Genomic DNA, 14,295 nt, shown 5'->3' on the forward strand with positions numbered 1-14,295 from the left:
AAACAGTGATCTCTTTCCAACGTTTTAATGTTGTAAACTCAATGAAGGTCGATGGGTATGAGAGTTTATATGGAGTTGATAAACATTCCACCAACAGCACAGCTACAGTTAGAGTTTCCAAAAGTGACAAGGCCTGGAGGAAGAACAAGATGAAGTATTCAAAATTGTCTGGCCTATCTTGTACTTTTTCTTTTACTAGATGGGAGATTCCATGACAATTCAACACCGCACCCAACCCAACTTACACAGATTTCTTTCAGATTTGATGCACCCAATGAACCACACAAGAGATGGAAAACTAGAACAATGCAGAGGTATACAAAATTTGTGAAGAAAGTTACAGATCTGCGAAATTTGAAAATTGTGTAAACTTTACTTGCATGTGTCTCAACATAAATGACTACAATTCTGCTGGTAATCCAGATACAGCAATGAAAATTGTATAAATGAAATGCTAAAGAGTGGAGCTTTACATTGATTTACAACATGGAGGGATCCTATGAGTTTTCACATTCGAGGACACTGACCTCAATCTTCAACCTTGAATATCTCAAAACACCCCAAGGCATTATGACCAAAAATTTATTATGTCTATATCACTATACAAACAAGCTGTGGTAAGCAGCTATGTATCTGGGTTTTCTCCAGGACAATGGACAATAGTAGTTACCATTATTCTGACACATTGGCGAAAATTTCCTGCTGTGGGCAGCCAATCAGAAAGCCTTTTTTTTTTTTTTTTTTTTTTTTTTTTTTTCAACCAATCATCAGTAGCTTGTTTCATGGATGCGGCTTGTTTACTCAGACTGCAGTGGACATGTGCTATGAAGTAATATTCAGTAACAGCTTGTCACAAATAGCTTTCAAGTCAAAATTGTACTGCTGCAATCTTGGTCTTGGAATAGTACCGAAGAATTTGAAGTATGTTTAGGAGTGGATGGTAAATGTGTCCTAACATATTGCTAGATAGAAAACTTTGCAGCAAATGTGCAAAGCAAATATCATGAAGCCCGTCAATTCCTGTCAGGTGTTGCCTCAGCTCTGCTAGGTACTTCCAGTGAAGATGTTAAGTGAAGGTGAAACAACATCAGATCTGGCAGTGGATTCTTTAAGTACCAGCCTTCAGTTTTTAGGCGAATCTCCTGTAAAACAAATAATAAAAAATAAAAATAAAATAAAAAAAGGCTTCAGTGCAAAAAAAATACCCAAAGCAGAAATTTGAAATGGCTGCTTCAGTTTTGGAGTATACTAATGTGGCATAACTGGAAAAAGAAGTGTGGAAAAAATGGAGGAGGAGAACTCAGCTAAGCTGAAAGATAAGTTTCACTATACAAAATGTATGTGTGACAAAGTATAAATTTTGACAGTACTTCCAAAGAGGTGGAGTAGAAGAAAAACCAAGAAAGAATTTTCCCACTTCAGGTCACACAGTACAAGGAGCAAAGCAGTTAGCATACCATGGTATATTAGTGACACCAAATCCAAAACCAGGCAAGACGTTGTGAAAAAAACAGTTCAACGTGTGTTATCCATGTGAAGCCAGGGAGAAAAGACTGTGTGTCAGTGAAATAAAATGTAATTAGTGTGCATATGCAGAAGCATCTAGGGTTGCGCAATCTTAAGGAATTGTATGCATATTTCAAAGAAACATACCAAGATGAGCGACTGGATTCTCAAAATTTTGTGAGTTGCTGCCAAAGCACTGTGTTCTTGCATACGTCAGTGGGATCTATGCTGTTTGTGTGTGTCACACATAACTGTAACTTAATGGTTGAAGGGTGCAAATTTAAAGAACTAACACAATGTGAAGAACACATGCTACCATTGCAAAAGCACTGTGTAGCATTTGTTACAAGTATGTTTCTTAGGTGCATGTCCCTACTGTATAAGTCTGACCCAAGACTAATTGATTACCTGTTGAACTGTTCAGTATGAACTGCACTGATGAAATTATGAGTACATAAAAGTGTTGATTAACCACAGGCAGGGTACTTCTAGAGACTATAACAAAATCTACAGAGCAGTTCAGTGATTTTACAATAGCTCCTACAACACTCATATCACCCAGCAGCAGTCATAGGTCTTTAGAGTCACTAAAGACGAACTCAAAGTAAATGAATATCACATTGCTCATGCTTTTGTAGACAACTGCCCTTTCACCAGTCAGGATGACGTACTGGAATTTCCCTCGAATAATATACAGGTTACAATTCACCAGTTTGTAGCTTATTATAGACACATGAATGATACTGAAATACACCAGGTGTCTTATGAAAATAACTGTCTTCAGCATGATACAGTATGTGTGTATTCTTTCCAGCACAATTTCACCAACTTCTTAAAAAGTCACTTTCAATTCCAAAGCACATTTACCACTTTATGGATGGATGTGCTGCCCAATTAAAAAACAGAAAGAATTTCATGAATCTGCCCTACTATCAGGAAGAGTTTCAAGTGCATTATTTTGCTACAGCACATTGCAAAGGACATAATAATGTGGTTGCAGAGACTGTAAAGAAATTAGCCACACTTGCCACCTTTAAGCAACCACAAGAAAACCAATCACAATAGGTCTTTCAGTGATGGGAAAAAAAAAATCCTTCATCTGTCTTCAACTATACATTGGTTTCCCATTATGATTAAGATATAGCCAAGAAAAAGCAACATTTCAGGAGTACAAGTAAAATTTTAGGTACCCACAGGCTTGTATAATACCAACTAACCAGAGGCAGTAAAAACAAGGAGGTATGCAGCTTCTTTAGTGAGCAGTGACGAGTCAGTAACTGCTATGTGGAAGGAAATGCTGTTTATAGACATATGTAGATATGTGCCTGTGGGTATGACAGTCATTGGTGGGTTGCATATGTCTTACAAACTTATGAAGAGACAGAGTAGAGGTCAGCTTCTTGCACCTACATGAACCATCACCATTGTTTGTGTTTCCTGCCTTTCCAGACACTTGTGTAATCAGAAGATGGAACATTCTCACAAGATTGGATCCAGTGACACCTACTGGAAGCACATACACTCTCGCTGCATCAGATCTGGTGAACATTAACGATTTAATCAGAGACTTGTGAAACAAGATGTAACCACTTTTTATTGACTCTTCACTGAAACAACACTGTAAATGGTCCAAACACCCCTACAATAATATAAACCATTGTTGTTGTTGTTGTTGTTGTTGTTGCGGTCTTCAGTCCTGAGACTGGTTTGATGCAGCTCTCCATGTTACTCTATCCTGTGCAAGCTTCATCATCTCCCAGTACCTACTGCAACCTACATATTATATATACATAAACATTATACATATACATTATACATTATATATACATAAACCATATTCTCTCAAATAATATGCAGGTTTCAGTTCACTAGTTTGTAGCTTATTATAGAGACATTACTTATGAATTTTAGTTTTCAATAATTTGTGTTTCATATTAATATGCTACCTTTTACTTTTGGATAATGTACTAATGATGACAAAATTAATTTTTGGGTTAGTGGCATACTAGAGCAACACAAAAAATTTATATTTATATTACTAGGCCCTTTGCTGCCTATAAAAATGAATGTGGAGTGTTTTGAAATATTCAAGGTCAATGACCTTCAATATGAAAATTCTTGAAAATCTGCTGTGTTGCATATTGATGTAAAGATCTACTCATTAGTGTTCAATGATACAAGGTTCATTACTGCATCTCGATTTGAACCAGAATTACAGCCATTTATGTTGAGGTAGATGCACGTAAATTTAACACAATTTCTAAACTTTGCAGGCCTGTAACTTCCTTCATAATTGTCATATACTTGTGAAAATTGGTAGTTTTCAATCTCTCATCTCAATCCTGCATGCACCAAGTTTGAAAGAAATCTAAGACAGTCAGGTTCAAAATATTACTTTTCCGCATTGAACTGACGTGCAAAGAACCAGCAATAGTTACATGAATTTCTTGTCAAGCCACAAAGCGACCAAGGACTCTTGACATTCCCATCACTAATGTTAGCTACAGGGAGTGTAGAAAATCTGGTATTTCCATCACTGTCAGTGACCATGAAGTTGCAGAGTGGCAAGCTAACACCAAAACATTTCCATAAAACATACCAAGACACAAAGTATTATGATTTTTGAGATCAAAGATTTACTGAGATTATGTACTAGTTATTGCCTCACCACAATATTCATGTTTCAGAGAATCTCAGAGTACCTATGGTGGTGTGTGTTGGATGCGAAGTCAGTAACTCAAACTGGGAAAATGTATTTTGAAACTAATGAGCTAAGGAAAAATGAACATTATTTTTGAAACATACTAAGCTAAGCTACTTAGTATCTTGCAAAATTAAGCCTAGTAACACAATGTGGGACATTAAGATACAACTGCTTCTACTCTAGCCCATAGAAAATCCACAATTTACAGTGTGCAGATCCTGGGGTCTAAGTGACCTGTCCCTTCTTTCCCTCTCTATTCCCTGATGAAGGAACAAATAGTTTTGATAGCTATGAATAAACTTTTCCTACTTTTTACATCATCATCATCATCATCATCATTTAAGACTGATTATGCCTTTCAGCGTTCAGTCTGGAGCATAGCCCCCGTTATAAAATTCCTCCTTGATCCCCTATTCAGTGCTAGCATTGGTGCCTCTTCTGATGTTAAACCTATTACTTCAAAATCATTCTTAACCAAAACCAGGTACCTTCTCCTTGGTCTACCCCGACTCCTCCTACCCTCTACTGCTAAACCCGTGAGTCTCTTGGGTAAACTTGCTTCTCCCATGCGTGTAACATGACCCCACCATCTAAGCCTGTTCGCCCTGACTGCTACATCTATAGCGTTCATTCCCAGTTTGTCTTTGATTTCCTCATTGTGGACACCCACCTGCCATTGTTCCCATCTACTAGTACCTGCAATCATCCTAGCTATTTTCATATCCGTAACCTCAACCTTGTTGATAAGGTAACCTGAATCCACCCAGCTTTCACTCCCATACAACAAAGCTGGTCGAAAGATTGAACGGTGCACAGATAACTTAGTTTTAGTACTGACTTCCTTCTTGCAGAAGAGAGTAGATCATAGCTGAGCGCTCACTGCATTAGCTTTGCTACACCTCGCTTCCAGTTCTTTCCTCTGTTGCCATCTTGTGAGAATATGCATCCTAAGTACTTGAAACCGTCCACCTCTTCTAACTTTGTTCCTCCTATTTGGCACTCAATCTGTTTATATTTCTTTCCCACTGACATTACTTTCGTTTTGGAGATGCTAATCTTCATACCATAGTCCTTACATTTCTGATCTAGCTCTGAAATATTACTTTGCAAACTTTCAATCGAATCTGCCATCACAACTAAGTCATCCGCATATGCAAGACTGCTTATTTTGTGTTCACATATCTTAATCTCACCCAGCCAGTCTATTGTTTTCAACACATGATCCATAAATAATATGAACAATAGTGGAGACAGGTTCCAGCCTTGTCTTACCCCTGAAACTACTCTGAACCATGAACTCAATTTACCGTCAACTCTGACTGCTGCCTGACTATCCACGTAAAGACCTTTAATTGCTTGCAAAAGTTTGCCTCCTATTCCATAATCTCGTAGAACAGACAATAACTTCCTCCTAGGAACCCGGTCATATGCCTTTTCTAGATGTATAAAGCATAGATACAATTCCCTGTTCAACTCATAACACTTTTCCATTATTTGCCGTAAGCTAAAGATCTGGTCCTGACAACCTCTAAGAGGCCTAAACCCACCCTGATTTTCATCCAATTGGTCCTCAACTAATACTCGCACTTTCCTTTCAACAACACCTGAGAAGATTTTACCCACAATGCTGATTAAAGAGGTATCTCTGTAGTTGTTACAATCTTTTCTGTTTCCATGTTTAAAGATTGTTGTGATTACTGCTTTTCTCCAGTCTGATGGAACCTGTCCAGACTCCCAGGCCATTTCAATTATCCTGTGTAGCCATTTAAGACCTGCCATTCCACTGTATTTGATGAGCTCCAACTTAGTTTCATCCACCCTAACTGCTTTATTGCACTGCAATCTATTGACCATTTTCTCTACTTCCTCAAATGTGATCCTATTTCCATCATCATTCCTATCCCATTCTACCTCGAAACCTGGAACATTATGGATCGTATTTTCACCTACATTGAGCAACTCTTCAAAATATTCCCTCCATCTGCCCAAGGCATCCACAGGATGCACCAGCAGTTTTTCTGACCTGTCCAAAATACTCGTCATTTCCTTCTTACCTCCCTTTCAAAGACCGCTAATTACACTCCAGAATGGTTTTCCAGCAGCTTGACCCATAGTCTCCAACCTGTTTCCAAAGTCTTCCCAAGATTTCTTCTTGGATGCTGCAATTATCTGTTTGGCTTTGTTTCTTTCTTCAACATAACTTTCTCTGTCTACCTGAGTTCTAGTATGTAGCCATTTTTATATGCCTTCTTTTTCCTTTTACAGGCTTCCTTGACTGTGTCATTCCACCAAGCTGTTTGCTTCATCCTACTTTTACACACTACTGTTCCAAGACATTCTTTAGCCACTTCTAGTACTGCGTCCCTGTACCTTGTCCATTCCTTTTCCAATGAGTGTAATTGACTACATTCAACTAACTGGTACCTTTCTGAGATCGCTGTTATGTACTTGTGCCTGATTTCCTCATCCTGAAGTTTCTCCACTCTTATCCTCCTACATATGGACCTGACCTCCTGCACTTTTGGCCTCACAATCCCAAGTTCACTGCAGATTAAATAATGATCAGTGTCATCAAAGAATCCCCTGAATACACGTGTGTCCCTCACAGCCTTCCTGAATTCCTGATCTGTTATTATATAGTCAATGACAGATCTGGTTCCCCTGCTTTCCCAAGTATACCGGTGAATGTTCTTATGTTTAAAAAAGGAGTTTGTGATTACTAATCCCATACTGGCACAGAAATCCAAGAGTTGTTTCCCGTTCCTGTTGGCCTCCATATCCTCTCCAAATTTACCCATAACCTTTTCATACCCCTTCTGTTCGATTTCCAATCCTGGCGTTAAAGTCACCCATGAGCAGAACATTGTCCTTGTCCTTTACTCTAATAACTACATTACTGAGTGCCTCATAAAAACTATCCAGCTTATCTTGATCTGTCCCTTCACAATGCGAATATACTGACACAATCCTAATTTTCATGCTAGACACTGTCAAATCTATCCACATCAGTCGTTCGTTTACATACCTTATTGCAACTATGCTGGGTTCCATTTCTTTCCTGATGTAAAGCCCTACACCCCATTGTGCTATTCCTGCTTTGACTCCTGACAGGTAGACCTTGTATTCTCCCACTTCCTCTTCTTTCTCACCCCTTACCCGAATGTCACTAACAGCTAAAACGTCCAGCCCCATCTTATTGCAGCCTCTGCCAGCTCTACCTTCTTCCCAGAGTAGCCCCCATTCATATTAATACCTCCCGATCTCATTACCATTTGTTTGCCAAGTCGTATCTTAGGAGTCCCTGGTTTGTCAGGTAGAGGTGGGACTCTGTCACCTCCAAAGGTCCGAGGCATTTTGCTCTGATTATTGCCAGCATCATATTTAAAGTACCAGGGAAGCAGGTTGCTAGCCTTACTTGCCCCGAGTCCCATTGGTTTTTACCCCTAACGGCTGCGGGACTAACCGGTGGATTTGGTAGTCTTTGCCATATGAGCACAAAGGTGACCACGACTCAGAATATGTCTGAGATGCCCAGCCTTATTCCAAAGTAACTGGTATCCCGACTGCTGGGACCACTTACTTGGCCGCTCATACGTTGCCCGTGGTTCATGAACTAGGATATGACTACAGGAACCCACACCATGAACCATATACTACTACTTTTTACAGCATAAATAAATATATAAGGGCAAGGAAAGACAGGAGTTGAGGGAGTCGCGGTACTGCTGTCTGTTGGTGATGCACACATTGTCTGCCATAGAAAATCCATTCATCTGCATTTGGTTGTTTATTAGTGACTGCAATGTTTGCAGCCAAAGTAAGGGAGTAATAAATGAATCTATAGTTTGAACTTTATTCTTGGAGAGAGGGTTTTTTTTTTTTTTTTTTTTTTTTTTTAGTTGCGTACTGCAAGTTGCTGAAACTACATTCCAGTAACGACATTTCCTCTGGGTATCAAACAAAAACAACATCACAAGTACACAAGCATCCTGGACAATTTACAACTGAAGCTCCTGCAGCTGTGTGGTTCCAACCTCACCGACAGAGTGTAAACATCACTGGAAACAGCACTGCCATTGTGGCAATAACTCACTTCTGCAAGCCACCTGCCCCTGGAGTGCCAAGCCAGTATTCTTCTACCAGGCGGGTATTTAGGTCACCAACTGACCATTCAGCAACAAGTGCACACTCCGGGATTCCACTGGCCACAAATGAAGGCCTGTGCTTAGCAGCCCATCAAATGAAGTCTACACTCAAGCTCTCACTTCACTGAACCTCGCCTCAATCTTCCTTGAGCTAATCTCTCTGCATGCTAGCTTCAATTCGTTCTCGAGCAGCCACTGCCCACCACCAACCACAGCCCAACCTTGTTTATGGAAGAACATTCCTTGCAACCCAAGTCACTGACTTTCAGCCAGAACAAAGTTGTGTGGACTGATGTCCCAAGGAAACTACGTAATTATTTTCCATTTACTAGACTTAAAAAACTACAATTATTCCTGGATACCTTGGCAACTAAATCCTAGTGTGTTATTTCCTCTCAATCATAAAAACTGCAATGGTCAGTAATGGAGTTGACCCTGAACATATATAATCCATGGATGCCACAAGTTTCCCCAAGTGAAATTCCCTGATATTTCCCCGATTTCCAGACAATTTTTAGCATTTTTCCCTAGCAAATTTTGAAATCTCAAGGGCAAGTAAAGACACAAGTTGACAAAAAAATGTAAGGACTTCTTTATTCCTCAACATGTGAGCAAAAATCTTAAGTACCAACATCAACATCTTTTGCAATGAATTGTTTTTAGATGAAGAAATCAAACCAAATAGTATATATGTTTCATTAAGACCACTGATGTTATTTTATTTCAATAAAGTGAAACACATTTGCTGACAAGAATAAACATTTTGTTGGAGTCGCAAGACAGATTTAAAATACCTTCACTCCTTTCAGAAACAACCTCAGAAAAAAGTAGGCCTCTTGAAAAAAAATGATAAGTTGGGGAGGAGTTGTGTAAACCAACACTATAGATGACTGCCAATTAAATGTTGGTTCTACAATGTTCGCTATTGTTGTTTATTACCCACTGTGTTATGTCTATTATTCTACGGGTATTGTGTAATTCTTCTTTCAAGAAATACATGAATACACAGCGTACAAACTGCCAGTGACTGCCACAATTTTCTTCTTCTTATCGTCCATATTTTCTACTATATAAACTACTTTTGAAGTGCCAAAATGTATTAGAATAAATAAAATGTCTATAAAACACTGCACTGTACAATGTACTTGCGGCAAAACATTTGCAATTCCTGAAATCTATTAACCATGGCCTCTGGCCTGCCAAAGAGCAGCACAGTCCTGGGTCCATGGATACAACATGAAAATCTGCCGCATTGCGCCACACACAGACGGACTCAGTCTGTGGGCAGATTGGTGAGACTAAATCCAAAAGGCACGACCCACACATTAGTGGGAAACTATGGCTTCAGATTGACAGTCCCAATATGTTAGAGATACCCACAGAATGACCTGCGGTTTTGGCCCATCATGGAGGTTCACAGGTGTGGCCAGCTATTCACATGTCACAGACACCATGTTAATGAAATGAGACTGCAGTGATCACCCACACAACAGATAACTTGCACAAACATTCTGAGAATCAATACTAATGAGGATAGGTAGCAACTCACAGTGAAGACGATCGCTGAGCCACAGAGAGGCACACAAAGAAGACAATCACACTCTAACAACTAAATTTTTGGCCACAACATTTTGTCAGAAAACGAAAGCGCACACACACATTCACACAATAGCTCAGACACAACACAGGCACACATGACCGTTGTCTCTGGCTGCTGCATTGACAAGCTCTGAGAATCAGATCCAACCAAACAAGTCCTCACACCTCCCTGCCTCTCATTGGCATCTGCTAGGCTAGCAGCAAGGAGAGGTGGCAGCACTGACTGCAAGCTGAGGGGACAGGTGGAAAGACAAGATGCATTAAGAATGAGAGAGTAGGGAGGTGGCGTACGAACTCAGCTGCGCCCAGCCAGCAACAAAGCACGACATCTCAGTAAACAATTAATTTCATGCTACTGAGACAGAAACGAGATTTCTCCAGTGTTTTTTCAAATTTCCCCAATATTTCCATGACTTTCAGAGCTTGTGGCAACCCTGTTAAATGTAATATATTGTGCAGAAAAAGGAAAAGAACTGGAAAACAGATCCCAGGCTCAATGGAAAAATCTTAAATAGAAATTCATCTCCAAAACAAGTAGCTTACAAGCAATTGTTTGACGGGTTCTTGTGGATAGCTCATCAGCCAGAGATTGTTACCAACGACAGAGAGAGAGGGGGTGAGGGGGAGAGCGATGTGGAGAAGATCCTGTGAAGAGTGGTGCATAGGCACTGGGTATCACAGAGAAGTTTGCTATTGAAATTTAGAGTACATTCTTGGAAGAATCAAACAACATAGTACTCCAACAAAGGTCTTGAGAAAAGATGACAAGAAAAATCAGAGAAATTAGAGCTAATATGGGAATACATCAACAATCTCCCCAGATGCCACCGATGAATGGAACAGGGATCGGAAGAAAAATAAAGTGGACCCAGATCATCCTATGCCACACACTGGAATATGGTTTGCAGAGTATAGATGAAGATGTTTAAACTCTTGATTATAGCCAGTCCACTGAACTACACTATTGTCCATTAAAATTGCTACATCACGAAGATGACGTGCTACAGACGTGAAATTTAACCAACAGGAAGAAGATGCTGTGATATGCAAATGACTAGCTTTTCAGAGCATTCACACAAGGGTGGCGCCAGCGGCAACACCTACAATGTGCTGACATGAGGAAAGTTTCCAACCAATTTCTCATACACAAACAGCAGTTGACTGGCATTGGCTGGTGAAATGTTGTTATGATGCCTCATGTAACATAGGAGAAATGCGTACCATCACATTTCCGACTTTGATAAAAGTCGGATTGTAGGCTATCACAATTATGGTTTATCATATCCCGACATTGATGCTCGCGTTGGTCGAATCCAATGACTGTGAATATGGAATCGGTAGGTTCAGGAGGGTAATTCGGAATGCCGTGCTGGATCCCAACGGCCTCGTATCACTAGCAGTCGAGACGACAGGCATCTTATCCGCACAACGAACCTGGGTGCACGAATGGCAAAACGTCATTTTATCGGATGAATTCAGGTTCTGTTTACAGTATCATGATGGTCAACCCGTCTTTGGCGACATCATGGTGAACACACATTAGAAATGTGTATTCGTCAATGCCATACTGGCATATCACCCGGTGTGATGGTATGGGGTGCCACTGGTTACACTTCTCGGTCACCTCTTGTTCCCATTGACGGCACTTTGAACAGTGGACATTACATTACAGATGTGTTACAACCCATGACTGTACACTTCATTCAATCCCTGCAAAACCCTACATTTCAGCATGATAATGCACGACTGCATGTTGCAGGCCCTGTACGGGTCTTTCTGGTTACAGAAAATGTTCGACTTCTGCCCTGGCCAGCACATTCTCCACATCTCTCACCAATTGAAAACAACTGGTCAATGGTGACCGAGCAACTGGCTCGTCACAATATGCCAGTAACTACCCTTGATGAACTGTGGTATTGTGTTGAAGCTGCATGGGTAGCTGTACCTGTACACACCATCCAAGTTCTGTTTGACTCAATGTCCAGGCACATCAAGGTGGTTGTTCTGGGTAATAATTTATCACGATCTATGCACCCAAATCGCATGAAAATGTAATCACATGTCAGTTCTAGTATAATATATTTGTCCAATGAATACCCATTTCTCTTCTGCATTTCTTCTTGGTGTAGCAATTTTAATGGCCAGTAGTGTAGATATCACCCTCTCTTTCTAGAATGAAGTATTTCAAGACCCAGAGGGATTCATTTCCAGTCTTTGCCTCTGTTTAATTCTACCTACTTTTTATTTATGAGAAACAAGGACTCAAAGTACAACAGGTATATGTTTAAGAAAGAGTTTAATATTGCATCTACACTGCCTCATATGTCTCTTCCCTGCAGTCTTCCTGTAATTCCTCTCTAGACACTGATCAGGATAAAACCTACGATTCTGTGAGATAATAACTTTAATTATTTGAAACTAACTGGCCATCAATCTCAGTTAACATTTGATCATTGATTCTGCATCTGCATCACAGAGGGTAATTTGACCCAGAAACAAACTGTTAATGGTTCTTGCACTGTCCTCTTAATTCCAATTCGCACATCACCAGGTCAAGGAGCACTCCATCAGTACTGCCTGACAAAGTCAACTTCAAAGTCACCACAAACAATGATACTCTGTCTGCACAACATTAATCAAATTGTCTGTAGCTACTTTAAGCAGCATAATACGTTTCCTGCTGGTGGCCTATGAACTGTCAGTACCAGCACCGGTAACCTGTGTATATCTTGATTCACTATTGTAGCATTGGATTTATTTGGAGGCGGAGACCAGACAGTGAGGTCATTAGTCCCATTGGATCAGGGAAGGAAGTCGGTCGTGCCCTTTCAAAGGAACCATCCACGCATTTGCCTGAAGGAAACCACGGAAAACCTAAATCAGCACAGCCGGACGTGGGATTGAACAGTCATCCTCTCAAACGCGATTCCAGTGTGCTAACCCCTGTGGTGCATTTCCCGGTTTGACTATTGTGCCACAGCATTTGAAGTCTGAAAGACTTTTTTACCCACTAAGGGGTGAAAAAGTAGCATGTAAATTAAGCCACAAACATCATTCACTGTCCAGGTGTATACAGTAACATTAAGTTCTGCGTACGATACCTGATGATAAGATCATACAATATCATATGTTCTAATAGACACCTACGCATGAACAGTACTGAAAATGTAAGCAATCAAACCTTTATTCTGAACAAACGTGGCTTTTAATTTGGTAACACCAGAAAGTACCATAAGAACTAAACTGAGAAATTTATTCCAGCACAATTTTTCGAATATGACAATTCGGTACCGGTAATGTAAGGTCTTAGTGATCTTATTCTATCTGTAGAAGCAAAATATAAAATTGAAAACTGACTTCCACCACGAAATATTTGTAGCTGACGTATATCGCATTGGAGGAAAGCTATTTAATATCCACATGACAATAACCATACCATAACCAAAAAATTACCTTTGTTTTTTTGGGTTCTGGCGATTTCTTTCTCAATTTCCGATATCTTTTCCAAAATACCCATGTTGTACACCCGTGTCACTAACCACAATAGTTTATTTACCACCACACCATCTACATCGCAATGTGTACCTTCCAAAGATATGACTTCTGAAGTTTGTTTTTATTCTTCAAATATACATAGATTTTATTTCGCAGGTCAGAGGAGTTTCGGCGGATTTGTTTTTTAACTTTATTTTTTATTTTTTTATTTATTGCCGGTTATTCAAGATGGCAACTGCGGGCAAAATTTCAAATAATATACATGGAGATCTGAAGAACATGAGAAACATATCTGATATGATAAAAACAATTATTTAAGTTATTTATTTATTTAAGGATGACGACCGGGGGGGTGGGGGGGGGAATTCTAGATAAGTGTTTACATTAAGTACACAGCTAAGTCGAGGTCTGAAATCTCGTCAGAAGCTTTTGCAGAGACACCGCACAGATCTTTTATTGTCCCTTAGAATGTTCTGACGTAATATTCAAATGTTACAGTAGTTTGTTGCTCTTCGTCGCACATCACATCTGCGCAGACAAATCGTTGCGTGTGGACAGAAGATTTGCACCAACCTGAGGTGTGTGCAAAACTGGAAGTTGGAGGTTTGAGCGAAACCTCTCAAATCTGTGGGTTCAAGCCACATCTGCGCAGACAAGTTGGAGCGCGTGGACAGGAGATCGCCGCAAATCTGACGCGAAACAGCTGTTTGCGCAGTCTAGTGTTTATATTTGTGCGCAGAGGGTATTAAAATGGCTGATACTTGTCTGGTACTGCGAACGGCTGAAAGCAAGGGGAAACTACAGCCGTAATTTTTCCCGAGGACATGCAGCTTTACTGTATGATTA

The 14,295-nt window shown here is 40.0% G+C and overlaps 1 protein-coding gene across 2 annotated transcripts in view; it reads right to left on the minus strand.

Moving 5' to 3' along the window:
* The window catches only part of LOC126327217 (developmentally-regulated GTP-binding protein 2), a 130,219-nt gene extending 116,195 nt beyond the window's left edge, over window positions 1-14,024 (minus strand). Inside the window, exon 1 of one of the 2 annotated variants that reach the window (XM_049995869.1) lies at window positions 13,408-14,024. In XM_049995869.1, the coding sequence (XP_049851826.1) occupies window positions 13,408-13,471 (64 nt within the window). In that variant the 5' untranslated portion in view covers window positions 13,472-14,024. Of the gene's footprint in view, window positions 1-670; window positions 1,138-13,407 lie in introns of those variants that run through there. The other variant, XM_049995871.1, reaches the window with a different exon arrangement.
* Window positions 14,025-14,295: the final 271 nt, after the last annotated feature.

The sequence above is a fragment of the Schistocerca gregaria genome, chromosome 2 (assembly GCF_023897955.1).
Source record: "Schistocerca gregaria isolate iqSchGreg1 chromosome 2, iqSchGreg1.2, whole genome shotgun sequence".
In the NCBI taxonomy this organism is placed as follows: domain Eukaryota; kingdom Metazoa; phylum Arthropoda; class Insecta; order Orthoptera; family Acrididae; genus Schistocerca; species Schistocerca gregaria.